This window comes from Charadrius vociferus, unplaced genomic scaffold (genome assembly GCF_000708025.1).
Source record: "Charadrius vociferus isolate BGI_N301 unplaced genomic scaffold, ASM70802v2 scaffold584, whole genome shotgun sequence".
In the NCBI taxonomy this organism is placed as follows: Eukaryota; Metazoa; Chordata; class Aves; order Charadriiformes; family Charadriidae; genus Charadrius; species Charadrius vociferus.
The window spans coordinates 18,858-31,710 of record NW_009648156.1 but is presented as its reverse complement, the minus strand read 5'-3'; the positions used below and the strand labels follow the sequence as shown (position 1 = coordinate 31,710).

Sequence of the window (12,853 nt, the reverse complement as noted above, 5' to 3'; positions counted from 1 at the left end):
TGTGAGGTTTTTCACCTTTGAGAAGAAAGGAGCAAGTACAGATAAAAAAAAATAAAAAATTGTTTACAACTTTATACTGTATAACAAAACAGAAGTCTTTTGTGTAATAGTGACGTCTTCTGCCTCATACCTTGTTTTCAGTGGCATGTTTTTCCTTCTCAACCTTGGCCAGTGTTAACTCAAGGTCATCAATATCTTTCTTCAGCTCTGAACATTCATCCTCCAGTTTCCTCTTCTTGGCTGTCAGCTCGGCATTAATTTCCTCCTCATCCTCAGCCCTTTCAGTCACCTCCTTAATTTTGGCTTCCAGCTGGATTTTGGTTTTGATGAGCTGGTCACACCTTTCCTCTGCATCAGCCAAGCTGTCTGCTTCCTGGTGGGGAGACACATATTTTCTTTCTTTATAACACTTGGAAGTTTCTTGTATTCATGTTTTATCTTACTAACTTGACATATGTAAAAGCCATGTCTGAAATAGCCTTTCCACTCAAACAGCTGAATGATGTTGTCAATTTTTCTGTCTGGGAAATAGTTATGCAACTTTTCTGTTTAGAATGACTTCCGTTTTTTTTTGGCTCTTTCAAAAATGTCTCTCAGGAACTGCAGTTGTGAGAATACCTCATGCCCTTAGAGGCATCACAGAAACATGAGCATCTCTGTTACTCATTTTTTCAATGGAATGGACTTTTTACTTCATATACAGTAATCAGTGACTTCCCTTTTGTAATTGGTACTGAACCAAGTATTATTTGGGGGTGTAAAGGATTTATTATTCTGAAGAGAAAAACTGCTAGATAAAAATGTATATCACATTTCTATATTCATTAAAATTACTGCATATACTATAGAGGTACTGCCTTTTAAAAAAAAGTGCACATATTTCCAGCCTTTTTGTTTGGAGTTTTTTTGCTGATTTCAGCTGACTTTCTATTCCTTTGGTCTTTGGTATTTCATTTGATTATCTTTGTCCTAAATGAGTGGGACTGACAGATACCTTTATAAGTAAGAAGATCAAAATCTGTCTCTATTTTTCTCTTTTAGACTGAGAAAAAAACCCTAGGTTTCTCATTTACTAACTAAAGACTCATATCCCTGTGTAACTAGGGAAACGGGAATAGTATATTTGGTAATTTCACTGCTTTCAACAGTTTAATGAGTAATTTAGAATTGCTTTGTAAGATGGGCTTTGAATATCAAACACTGTTGGAATATACTTTTAAATAATAATTTATTTTTCTAAATTTGATGTGTGTACAAGTTTCATGGAATATTATTAGTAACAAATCTACCATATCGTGAAAATCCATGTTGCAGATGCAAATCACTACAGTACTCAGAAATCAAAGATTTTGCTTGATTACTCATCACCTTTGTCATTCTGCATTGTACTAAATTGTGTCTAAATAATACAGAAATGTGAAATGCCTACCCAGAGATGATGGTTAAGTACTATTATACATGCATATGCTCTCCAAATTTGGTATGTATATTTTGCATTTAAGGGTTATGGATTAAAGAAGGATGGGCAGGACTCAACCATTTCACTAGGGATGTTCAACATCTGCCTGTATCAGAGTGTTCCTTTTCAACTTCCCAGGGAATATCAAGCACACTTGATCTTAGCAAAATACCATACACCAACCCTGGGAGATGAGACTTTTGTTCAGAAGCAGAAGCTCTGGATTAATTTCTTTTTAGACTGAGGAGAAACTTCAAGCCGTATTGCCCAATTCCTAAATGAACAATTAGCCGTTAGTTATTAAGTGGCTGAATTTACAGACATCAATTTGAATTCTAGGTTGCATTTACGGTCCAAAATGACTTAATGCTGGTGAAATGAAGCTACTATCTGCAGGACTTACCTGCTCAGAGGGAATTGGAGGTTGAGGTACTGCCCTGTCCTGAGTAATTCAACTTGGCTAGCTACGGCTTCTTCCTCAGAAAGAAAGAACACTGACTTCCCATTTGGAGCTCCCTGCTTTTTTGCATTGGCTGTCAGTGTCTACCACACCACTGCCAGACACTTGTTTCCTCAACTTCACATATATATGATGGATAATTCACCAAATATCTGACTTCTGGTGCTCTGTAGTTTGACCTTGCAAAAGAGCAGTCTGAATGTATAGACTCCTTTTCTGAGTGGGAAATAAATGGCGATACTCACAGCCTGCACTTGCAGCTGCAGATCGTTTTTCTCCTGCAGCAAAGAAACCATTTTCTCCTCCAGCTCCTTCCTCTTGGCCTCAGACTTTGCAAGCTCTTCCTTGGTTTTCTCAAACTCTTCCTTCATGTTGGCCATCTCCTTCTCAGATTCTGCACTCTTCAGCAAGGGCTTGATCTTGAAGAACAGCTTCATCCAGGGCCAGTGCTTGACATTCATGAAGGACCGAACGTTGTACTGGATGCAGAAGATGGATTCCCTGAAGCATAATTAAAATGTACATTGAATATTTTCACTATGAAGAGTGCAAAGAGTTTTCCTCAAGTACAGTGACTTTAACTGAAGATGAGGAATGTCTACCTCCTCTCCACCATTCTCTGGTACTCCACTCTCATCAGGAAGCCCCTGCACATGGCCTGTGTGCGGGTGATGAGCTGTGCCAGCTTCTCATCCCTCATTTCCTCCAGGAGTCCCAGCAGCCCAGCTTTGAAGAACACCTTGAGAAAGGGAATGTTTGCAGCACATCACTGTCAGGTAGAGCAAAGCACAGGCACAGCGTGAGTGAGGCAACGAGGGTTTGTACCTTGGTGTGGCCAAATTTGTACTGGGTGTGGTCCACATCGATTGACCCAAGGAGCTTCTCAGAAGCCTTCTTGCTGTCAATGAACTGTCCCTCTGGGATGGCACTGGCATTGAGCACCTTGTATCTGTGAAATGAGAGAAAATGTAAATGAAGGCAACCATCTCAAGTCATAAGGTTATATTGTTTACTGAAATTAACATCACTCTTTGCAGCAGAATCAGGCTGAGGGAGTTGGAATTCCATCCGTTGTTTAGAGATAGAGTTATAATGAATCCCTAATCTGATAACAAAGTTAAGGAAACTGTTACTGTCTTTAGGTGATCAGTCATCGATGAAAAGAGGCCACTGATCTCCAGCCATTTCAGTCCAATACTTTTTTTACTTAAACTATGCTGTAGAAAATTGCTAGAGAGGAACATTGCTACCATGCGTATAGGAAGAAAGCATCGTCCCCTGAAACTTGCAGCTGATGCAACGGTCAAAGCACTCATTCTGAGTTTGTAATTTTTGTCTGAGAACGTATTGTAGCCACATCCCAATCTGCACTTTTTAATCTTGTAATCATTGGCTTGTGTAACTCTACTGTGCTTCCATATTCAGAGACACTGGCAAAGTTCAGCTGTTTGATGAACAGAAATCAGTGAGGACACCTGACTTACCTCTTAATTTCATTGCTCTTACCTCTGTTTGAAGTCAGCATAGAGGACTCTGCTGGGGAAACCTTTCCTGCAAATTCTGATGCCTTCCAGCACGCCGTTGCACCGCAGCTGGTGAAGTACCAGTTCATGCTCCATGGCACCTAGCAATTCAGAGCATAAATGAATACCACAGTTTCCAGTGCAGAGGGGAATGGCCATATCAGAAGAAGTTCTTTCTGCTTGAGTGTCTTACCAGGTGTTTTTGTTTCATTTGGGATGATGCAACGGACAAAATGTGGGTGAGTGCTCCGTAGATTGGTCATCAGCTTGTTTAAGTTCTCCTGTGGGATCATGATTTTAGTGTGTGTTTATATGAAATTAGGAAAAACTAACTCTTAGGTTCTTTAAACTTCACATAAAAGGCCTATCAGTGGAGATGTACTGAGCTGAAACTTATCAACTGATAATACCTCAATCAATATCTCAATCCCCTCTGATTCTGAACGTTGAACATGACCTTTTAGAATATGAAAAAATAATTGCCATCAACCCAATGAGAGATAGAGGGTGGGTACTTCGTAGTTTTGTGAGAACATTCATGTTTAAGTGTAAGTTTAGGACTCTACAGTGTCATTTTTCATTCCATAAATTTATTTTTTTTTAAATAAGGATCCGAAAGGAAGGTGTTCGTTTATTTTTTTTCTGTTGCTGAGTCAATTGAAAGTACAGTTTAATTCTAATTTGCATAGGTGAAAAGATAAAGTCTTTACTTACCCGGAAAAGTGCTGAGACAGTCTGGAAAGAAGAACCCTTCTTCTTGGCACCTTTCTTGCCGCCACCACCACCACCACCACTAGTCTCTGATAAAGTGAAGATAATGAAACATTTATGACATTTGGGCCCATTCATGATTCCACGATTTTGCAGAAGTGCTGTGCACTGAAGAGTTGACATTTCAGAAAACTGACCTGCTTCTCCACCAGCAGAGGCAAACAGTAAAGCCAATGTCTTCACAGATGATTTCTGGTACAACCCAATGACAGTTTCATTCAGGGGGTCCTTGTTCTTCTCCAGCCAGCCAGTGATGTTGTAGTCCACCGTGCCGGCATAGTGCACCAGGGAGAAGTGGGCCTCAGCCTTGCCTTTGCCAGGTTTAGGCTTCTGGAAGTTGTTGGACTTTCCCAGATGCTGGTCATAGAGCTTGTTCTTGAAAGAGGTGTCAGTTGCCTTGGGGAACATGCACTCCTCTTCCAGGATGGAGAAGATGCCCATGGGCTGGGAGAAGCAGCAAAAAATAACAGTGATAAAATAAAGATCTGCCTTCAGGAGACTGCAGTACAGTGCAGGAAACTGAGAAATGAATTAAATTTTTGGATCAAAGTTGAATCAAATCACTAAGGTTTGCAGACGCAGTTCTAGACAAAATGAGACTTTGTGTCTGAAACTAATGTGTTTCAGAAGTGATAGTGTCACAATAATCACACAAAGTTTTCTTTATAATTTGGAAACTGATGAATCAGAAGGAGATTTTTATTTTTTCCAATAATGCTTTCCCAAAGTAAATTTGTGTAAATGAAGGTGTCTTACTGAAATTGACCTTTGTTCAACGGATGAGCAGATCTTTCAGCTACTTCCTGAAATCTTATTTTTATAAAATATCTTTGTCTTTTTATTCTAATAGAAGAGGATGTTACACAGAACAGTGTCAGCTCATAGTGATTGTTTTATTCATCCCTGTTCATCCAGTATCTTTTCTGAGATACATCTATGATTTTAATTAGAAACCGTGTTTCAGAAAGCACAGCATTGATATTGAAATTGTAATCATAATATTGTTTCTGGTTTTCTAAAATATTCTAATGTATGAAGATCTTTCATCTTATTAGAATAGAAAACACACCTACAGAGAATCCTTGCCATCAAATTATGTGTGATCACATTAATTCTTCTATTGCCAAACAAGCAAAAGTACAGTTAATTTTTAAAAAAATGTATAATAGTGTAGTTAATGGATAACCTAAAGTACCTCATTCGTAGCCTAATCACAAAGGTCCTTAGAAATTACTTTCTGAATACATACAATATTTGAAATGAAAAGGTACTTTTTGGGCTACAAATAGTAAGGAACATAAATGGATAATAATAGGTAGATTTGTGAAGTATTAAGGCAAGAAAAATAAGGCTGAAGAAAAATCCTAAAATTCTCTCACAAAGAAGAAATAACAAAATCTTAAATGCAGTCAACATACTTTTTCAATGAGCTCAATGCAGGCAGCCAGGTCCATCCCAAAGTCAATGAACTCCCATTCAATGCCTTCTTTCTTGTACTCCTCCTGCTCCAGCACGAACATGTGGTGGTTGAAGAACTGTTGCAGTTTCTCATTGGTGAAGTTGATGCACAGCTGCTCCAGGCTGTTGAACTGCACAATTACAGATTTACTCATTCTCATGATGAAGCCTGTATAGCTTTCTTCTATGGACTCAAATTCCCATGCAGGGATGCCCAGTTAAAACAAGGATTTTTTTAATGTTAAAAACATCCCATGAACTAATTTGAATGAGGTTGGGGTTTTTTGCTCTTCGCTACTTAATGATATATATAATTTCAAATTCCAGAATTATTCGGCAGTCTTATCCCTATCAAGGTGCAATTTATATCACTCTTTTCTCTCATATTATCTATATTTGCCCATTCCCCTTACAAATAAATAAAGAAATAATCAGACTGTAAGTATTTGCCAGCCCTGGCTTGTACTCAGGTACCTTGCCCAAATGTTTGTAGAACTTCCCTGTTGAACTAAAAGCAGCCAATGCATTCTTCCTGTTGGAGTCACCCTTTGGCTCTTCAAAAGACATATATTTTTCTCTTTTGCCAAATCCTTGGCACAATTTTTGTGGGACTTAAGTCCTTTCTCTTCCTACACTCTGTAATATTGTATCTTCAGTATTTCTGTGCTATTTGTCAGTGCATTTTTTTAGTACTAAACTCAAATTATTGAAAAGCTACATTTGTGCTAATTCTGTAAAAGGCAGCTGCTTCTTCCTTTTGTGTCACATAAACCTGTTACATGGAGATCCGTTACGGCTCATGTATTGTGCTGGAGAAAAAGCAGTGATTTATACAAGGAAGGAAAGTATTTCCAGAAAATGAAGAATAATATTTTTTTAAAAAATGCAAAACTTGATTTGAAATTGCAAGTGAATGGAATGTTTTCAAAAAACCCACCATAATTCTCCAGTTTCTCTTGAGCCCTAATTGCCCTTTCATGATTTCTGTGATACTTGCATCAAAGATCTCAAAGCCAGCAATGTCCAGGACACCAATAAAGTACTGTCTGGGTTGCTTGGTATCCAGCTGTTGGTTGATGCGAACAACCATCCACAGGAACATCTTCTCATAGACAGCCTTTGCCAGAGCACCCACTGAATTGTTCACCTAAAATAAAGAAGAATGCAGCAGAAGGAAAATGATATCTGGTGCAAGTAGTAAGTGATACAAGACAGAGGCTCTCAGTCACCAGCTGCTTGTTACCTGCTGCACGGTTTGACCCTTGGTCACATATTCATTCCCAACCTTGACTCGGGGGTAGCAGAGGGCCTTGAGCAGGTCTGCTGAGTTCAGACCCATCAAGTAGGCGGCTTTGTCAGCAACTATATGCAAAGAGAGAGGAAGACAGTGACAGAGGAGAAGTGATCATTGAAAGTGGATGTCCTCTAAGATGTAGATGCAGGTATCAGCGCTACAGTCTTGTTATAGCTTGAAGGGAAATCTGGAAGCATGAGTGTTGAGAAAGCTGAGACTCGTGTCTTTATGAAAGTAAATTGGAGCAAGATACCTGAATCCCAACTGCCAGCTATGTAATGGTTCCTGTTATTAGGAGTTCTAGATTCTGTTAGTACCTTCTGTGCCATCAGGCTCTGCCTGCTCTTCACGTTGCTTCTGCTTGAACTTCAGGTTTCCGTAGTGCATGACAGCCCCGGTCAGCTTGTAGATGGCTGTTTTCTCATCAGCAGTGAAGCCCAGGATGTCAATGGCACTCTGCAACAGAATCAGTCAAATAAATCTCTGGGCCATTAAGTGGAACTTTCACCGTACCATATGCTCTGTGTCACTTACATCTGTAGCCATCAGCTCCTCCTGGTCATTAATGCTGGCAACAGTGATCTCACCTTGACTCACAAATTGGTAATCATATGGGTTGGTGGTAATGAGGAGCATGTCTGTAAAGAGGAATAGGACATATCTGACTGTAGGAATGAAGATAAATGTTAAACACGTTCAGATTCCATCAATCAATTTATAAGACTTCCTACCAATTAGCTCTGGCTTCTTGTTGGACATGATCTGATAGAATATGTGGTAGCTTCTTTCTGCCTTGAGCTGGAAAGTGACTCTGGACTTCTCCAGCAGATCTGGCAAAGATGGTAGGACAGAGTTAGGCCTGCAAAAGTACATTGAGGTGGAAAGGGAGGAAGGAATGCGATCAGGAGAGGAGGTCTCTTACATGTTTCAATGTCAGCAGAAGCCAGTTTGCCTGTGGCTCCAAAGTGGATTCGAATGAATTTGCCCTTTAGAAGGGAAAGAAAAAAGGCATTTTGAAATTTCACTAGGACTGGAAGTATGTAACCTTCTATTCTCCACAGAGAAGAGGATTTAAACTTTGAAGTTTTTTGATTTGGTGGTTTGGGGTTTTTTTCCTATTTTCCTTAAATAAAAGCAAAACAGAACAAAAAATATTCTGGAAACTCTCTATACTGGCCATACTAAGGTAAAGATCTGAGACAAGTTATTATTATTTAGTGTCAACCCTGAACGCACAAGAACAAGAAAACAACTAAGCAATCATTTTAATAGGTCATTTATGCCTCAGTTATCCTAGATGAATATAGAGAAAGCCAAGATGCAGTCACCTCATTTTTTAATCAGATAGGATGCTGTGAAGGTGGATTTTGGTGGTATAAGTGTTTAATGAGTTTTTTTGGATCTTGTGGAAAAACAGATGGCATCTGTTATTTTATGAGTTGTGCGGATAAGGGCAACACACTCAGAACATAGAACTTTGCTGAGACTGTGGATTGGTATTGTGATTTCTCAAGGACGTTCACAGCTTATCTAATAAAATTTACAAATGGCTTTTTGCATTAAAATAATCAAAAGGACATTTCATAGAGTAGTTTGGCTTCTGATAGGAAGTATTGAAGACATCTTTGTCCCTATGCCTTCCCAGACAATTTGTATCAAGGTCTGAACAGTCAGATAAATAGACCTGCCCAGTTCTGTGTCTTAAAAGCCAGATATTCATATTTTTGCTGATCTGATACAGGCAATTTCCATCCTGTGTATCTGTCTTTTCCTCCCTCCCTTTCTTCCTTCTGCATTATACTGATTTACACAATTTTGTATCTACAGTATATATATCAGATACAAGAAGTATGTACATATATATTTATAAATATTAAATATTATAGATCTTTATACATATTGAAGAAGTATGTATATATATTTATAAATATTAAATATTACAGATATTTATACATATTGAAAGATCCCCATTGTAAATATTTGTTTGCTGTACTACGCTTGTTAATTAGATAGCCTAGTTAGTTTTTTGTTGAGAAAAATATGACAAAAATAATAGTTCAGTGAATACACTCATCCAACCACGATACTTCAGAAGCGACAACGTCTGTTCTGACATCCTTATTCCCCTGTAAATGTCAGCTTCTCTGATCAAAAACTTACAAAGCGTGAAGAGTTGTCATTCCTCACGGTCTTGGCGTTTCCAAAGGCCTCCAGCAGTGGGTTGGCGCTGATGATTTGATCCTCAAGTGTTCCCTGCAGGATGATAATTATCACTGGTTATCCTTTCCAAAAATCACATGAGGAACAGAGGAAAGCCTTGATTCAAGCCAGCATCTATTAATTTACCTGCATTTTGCCTGACTGCTCCTCCTTCTTCTTCTCCCCGCTCGCTGCAATTGTTGCAAAGTACTGGATGACACGCTTTGTGTTCACAGTCTTCCCTGCACCGGATTCTCCGCTGTTAAGCCAAAGAGAGAAGCAGAGAGCGTGTGGTCAGGCAGGAGGTCCCCTGGCATTGGGCAGCCCCGCAGGGACCCGAGCAGGGGGTGTACATACGTGATCAGGATCGACTGGTTCTCGCGATCTGTGAGAGAGGCAGAAACAAATAGGCTTTGTAAACGAAGAACACAAAAAACTTGAAAATTAATGCAGTAAATGTAAGTAATGGCAAGAAAAATGTCTGCATGCTTTTTCTTTGCTTGCTAGTAACAGTTTTAAAAAATTCAATTATTTGCAAAGTAATGCTTTTTCATGAACAATTAAAACCTTGAAGGGACATGGGTTTCTTCCCTACTGAACCCTTTACAGTCTTTTTTATCCTGAATACAATAAATTGTTTCTGGTTTTGTTGTTTAATTTTCTGCTACACAGATAGTTTTTAAAGCAGTAGAAAAAGGGATAGTAAAAACCCATGGCAAAGGAATCTTGAGCATTGGTAATAGTTCTGAATCCAATAGCACAGAGAAAAAAAAAGAACGCAAAGATGGAAGCAAAACTAGCAACAATATATAATTCTGTTTCATTTTTTTGTGCCAAGGTTTTTTCAAGACAAATTTGAATATTTGTGACATTGATTTTTCCTCTAGCCCTTTGATGAATTAGCATTAATGAATCATCATTAGACAGAATTTTCACATCACATATGGATCTCACACCCTGTTAAACTACACTATTTCATTACAGATGTAATTATATTCCTTGCTCCACATAGTCCATTTGGCTTATTGTTTTTCCTGACACACTAACTATCTGTGGCACTATGCTTCCTTTTTAGAAATACTCATGTGAAGAATTCCTGTTTAAATTAGCAGTGATTGATGCTATGACTGAAATAAAACTCTAATGATGTGTTAAGAAAATATCAGCATATTTGTCAGGGAAACTCTGTGACTACTTTTATAATGTTTTTTAGATAGAATCACTCTGAGAGCCACTCACCAGTCAGCATGAACTGATAGGCGTTGTCAGAGATGGAGAAGATGTGGGGAGGAGCCTCCTGGCGCTTCTTGCCTCGGTAGGCCAACACCACCTCCGGGTTGTACACCGGCAGCCACTTGTAGGGGTTGACAGTGACGCAGAAGAGACCCGAGTAGGTCTGCGAGGAAGGGAGACAGCACGTTGGCTTCCACTTAGCCTGGCAGAGCAGTTCCTCCTCTCTACCCAAAGGAAGACTGCTGCTGGTACTTACGTAGATCATCCAGGCTGCATAACGCTCTTTGAGGTTGTACAGCACAGCGGGTTCATGGAGGTGGGTCATCATGGCCATGTCCTCGATTTTATCATACTTGGGAGGGTTCATGGAGAAGATTTGATCTTCCTTCACGGTCAGGGTCTGTCAGAGGAAAGAGAGATACATACACGTCAGCTAAGATCTCAGAGTGGGAATTTAATGCTATTTGTAAATCTTGCATTTTACCTACCTCTCCACCTTCAGTCTTGACGGTGACCTTCCCAGATTCTTTGCTCTGGATTGTCCCTTTCACAAAGGATTCCTTAGGATGCACCACAAAGACGGATGACTTGGCATCGAACGGCTTGTTCTGAGCCTCAATTCTCTCCTTTTCTGACTTTCGGAGGTAAGGAGCTGCCTCCCCAAAGATGGCCATCTCAGAGTCTGATGACATGGCTGCACTTGATGAAGGGCCTCGTCAGCAGAGAATACTCTGGAAGAGCAGACACGTTGCCCAAATGAGTCAAGACTTTTTGTTGTGGCGCAGTTTACTGAAAAACCTAAACAGTGTCACAAAATTTGTGATTTGGGAAGAATCTCAGAGTTCTTTGGTTCACTTTCTTGTGAAGGGCAAATGTTGGATCAAGTTATCCAGAGACTTTTCCAGTGAAGTTTTGATTATCACCAATAATGGAGATTCCTCAGTCCTTCTGCATCCCTGCTTAATATCTGACCACCCTGATGGTGAATTTTTTTTTCCTAATACCTGACAAAAATTTCTATTGTTGCAACACGTATCCATTGATCCTCATGCTTTCACTCTGCACATCTGAGAATAGTCTGGCTTTTTTTTTTACTGTGTAACCATGCACATTTTGTTGAAGATAGCAATAGAGACCCAGATTTTAATTTTGTCGCCAGAGTGGAAAAACCCCACACCTTCAATGTCTCCTCATACATCATTTTCTCTTACCTGTGTTGGAAGCTCTCCACTGGACTCACTCCAGAATATCAGTTGTCTTTCCTGTCACCAGGCAGCATCCAACTGGACACAGTGCTCCAGGTGTGGGAGCTGAATGCAGGGGAAGAGTTACTTCCCTTTACCTGCTGGCTACACTGAGTGCCTGACAATGTGCTGTTGGCCTTCATTCCCCCAAAGGCACTCCAATGTTCACCAGGACTCATGACCCTTTTCTGCAAAGGTGTTTTCTATCCAAATAACAGCCAACATATCTTCTTGTTGTATTCCTTCCTACGTGCAGGACTTCACACTGTCTTTGCTAAAATTCATGAGCTTCTTGTCTGCTCCAGGCTGAAGACTTTGGGGAGCCTTCTTAAAGGGTAACATTGCTCTGTAGCATATTCATGAGTCCTTTAGTTTGATCTCATCTGCCCAGTTCCTGAGGACGCATTCCATCCATCATTTTGGTTGCTCATGGTGACGATAAGTATCACGCTCCTAGCATTGACATATTTCTAGCACTGATGTGTTCTATAACGTGATTTAAATTTTGAAAAGTGCTAACTGGAAGATTTGTGTTTCTTTTTACATTTCTAGACATCTGCATAACTTTGGAAAGTGGCTAAGTCACTTATGCCTTGTCAAGTTGAGCAGGGCGACTTCTGCATTCTTTTCATATTCTGTGTTTAGAGCCCCCAACCACCCCTCAGAAAGTTGCTTTTCCCAGTTCGATGGAAAAGCCCCAGGAGATTGGAGATTTCACCAGGAAAATTTTAAATGAAAACATTTGTGCAGGAATGCTGCAAGGCTATTGTGATTGAATGCAACCTCACTTGCAATTTTGTAAGCTCAAAGCTTTAGAAACATGGTGTAAATGCTTTGTGTCCTTCTGCAAGTAAATATTAAGGAATGGGTTCCAAAGCAGAACTGAAGCATCAGAGTGAGGCACCATGCCAGAGGAAGAGGATATTCACACAACCTACCCGGAGCTGCCAAGCCAAAAAGCCCATAATAAAAGCCTTGCTTGCTTATGCACAAAATAGAGGTAGGTGAGCCCAGAATGTGTTCTGAGGATTAACTATGCATGTTATCTTTTGCTGCTGCTCTGAATCATTCTCTGGAGCTGTTTTCTTCTCGCCACAAATTGTTTAAACAGGCCAGCATTGTAACATCAGTCTTTGAAATAAGGTGCAGACCTTCTCTCACTGTGTCACTCAAAGGGGAGTTTTACGGCCAGAAACACCAAGTGCAGGTTCT

The 12,853-nt window shown here is 39.8% G+C and overlaps 1 protein-coding gene across 1 annotated transcript; it reads right to left on the bottom strand.

The window, feature by feature from the left end:
- Nucleotides 1-3: 3 nt before the first annotated feature.
- Nucleotides 4-11,128, bottom strand: LOC104285576 (myosin heavy chain, skeletal muscle, adult-like; the record flags this gene model as incomplete). The annotated part of the gene is made up of 22 exons (XM_009884043.1): nucleotides 10,886-11,128; nucleotides 10,654-10,797; nucleotides 10,404-10,560; nucleotides 9,522-9,549; nucleotides 9,312-9,423; nucleotides 9,126-9,218; nucleotides 7,888-7,951; nucleotides 7,697-7,795; nucleotides 7,500-7,603; nucleotides 7,283-7,421; nucleotides 6,915-7,033; nucleotides 6,669-6,818; nucleotides 5,632-5,802; nucleotides 4,351-4,657; nucleotides 4,157-4,242; nucleotides 3,636-3,723; nucleotides 3,426-3,543; nucleotides 2,745-2,868; nucleotides 2,522-2,658; nucleotides 2,165-2,420; nucleotides 131-373; nucleotides 4-15 (listed from the first exon to the last, which is right to left on the bottom strand). Coding segments are annotated over exons 1-22 (2,955 nt in total), but the record flags the coding sequence as incomplete, so codon positions are not given.
- Between the last annotated feature and the right edge of the window lie 1,725 nt (nucleotides 11,129-12,853).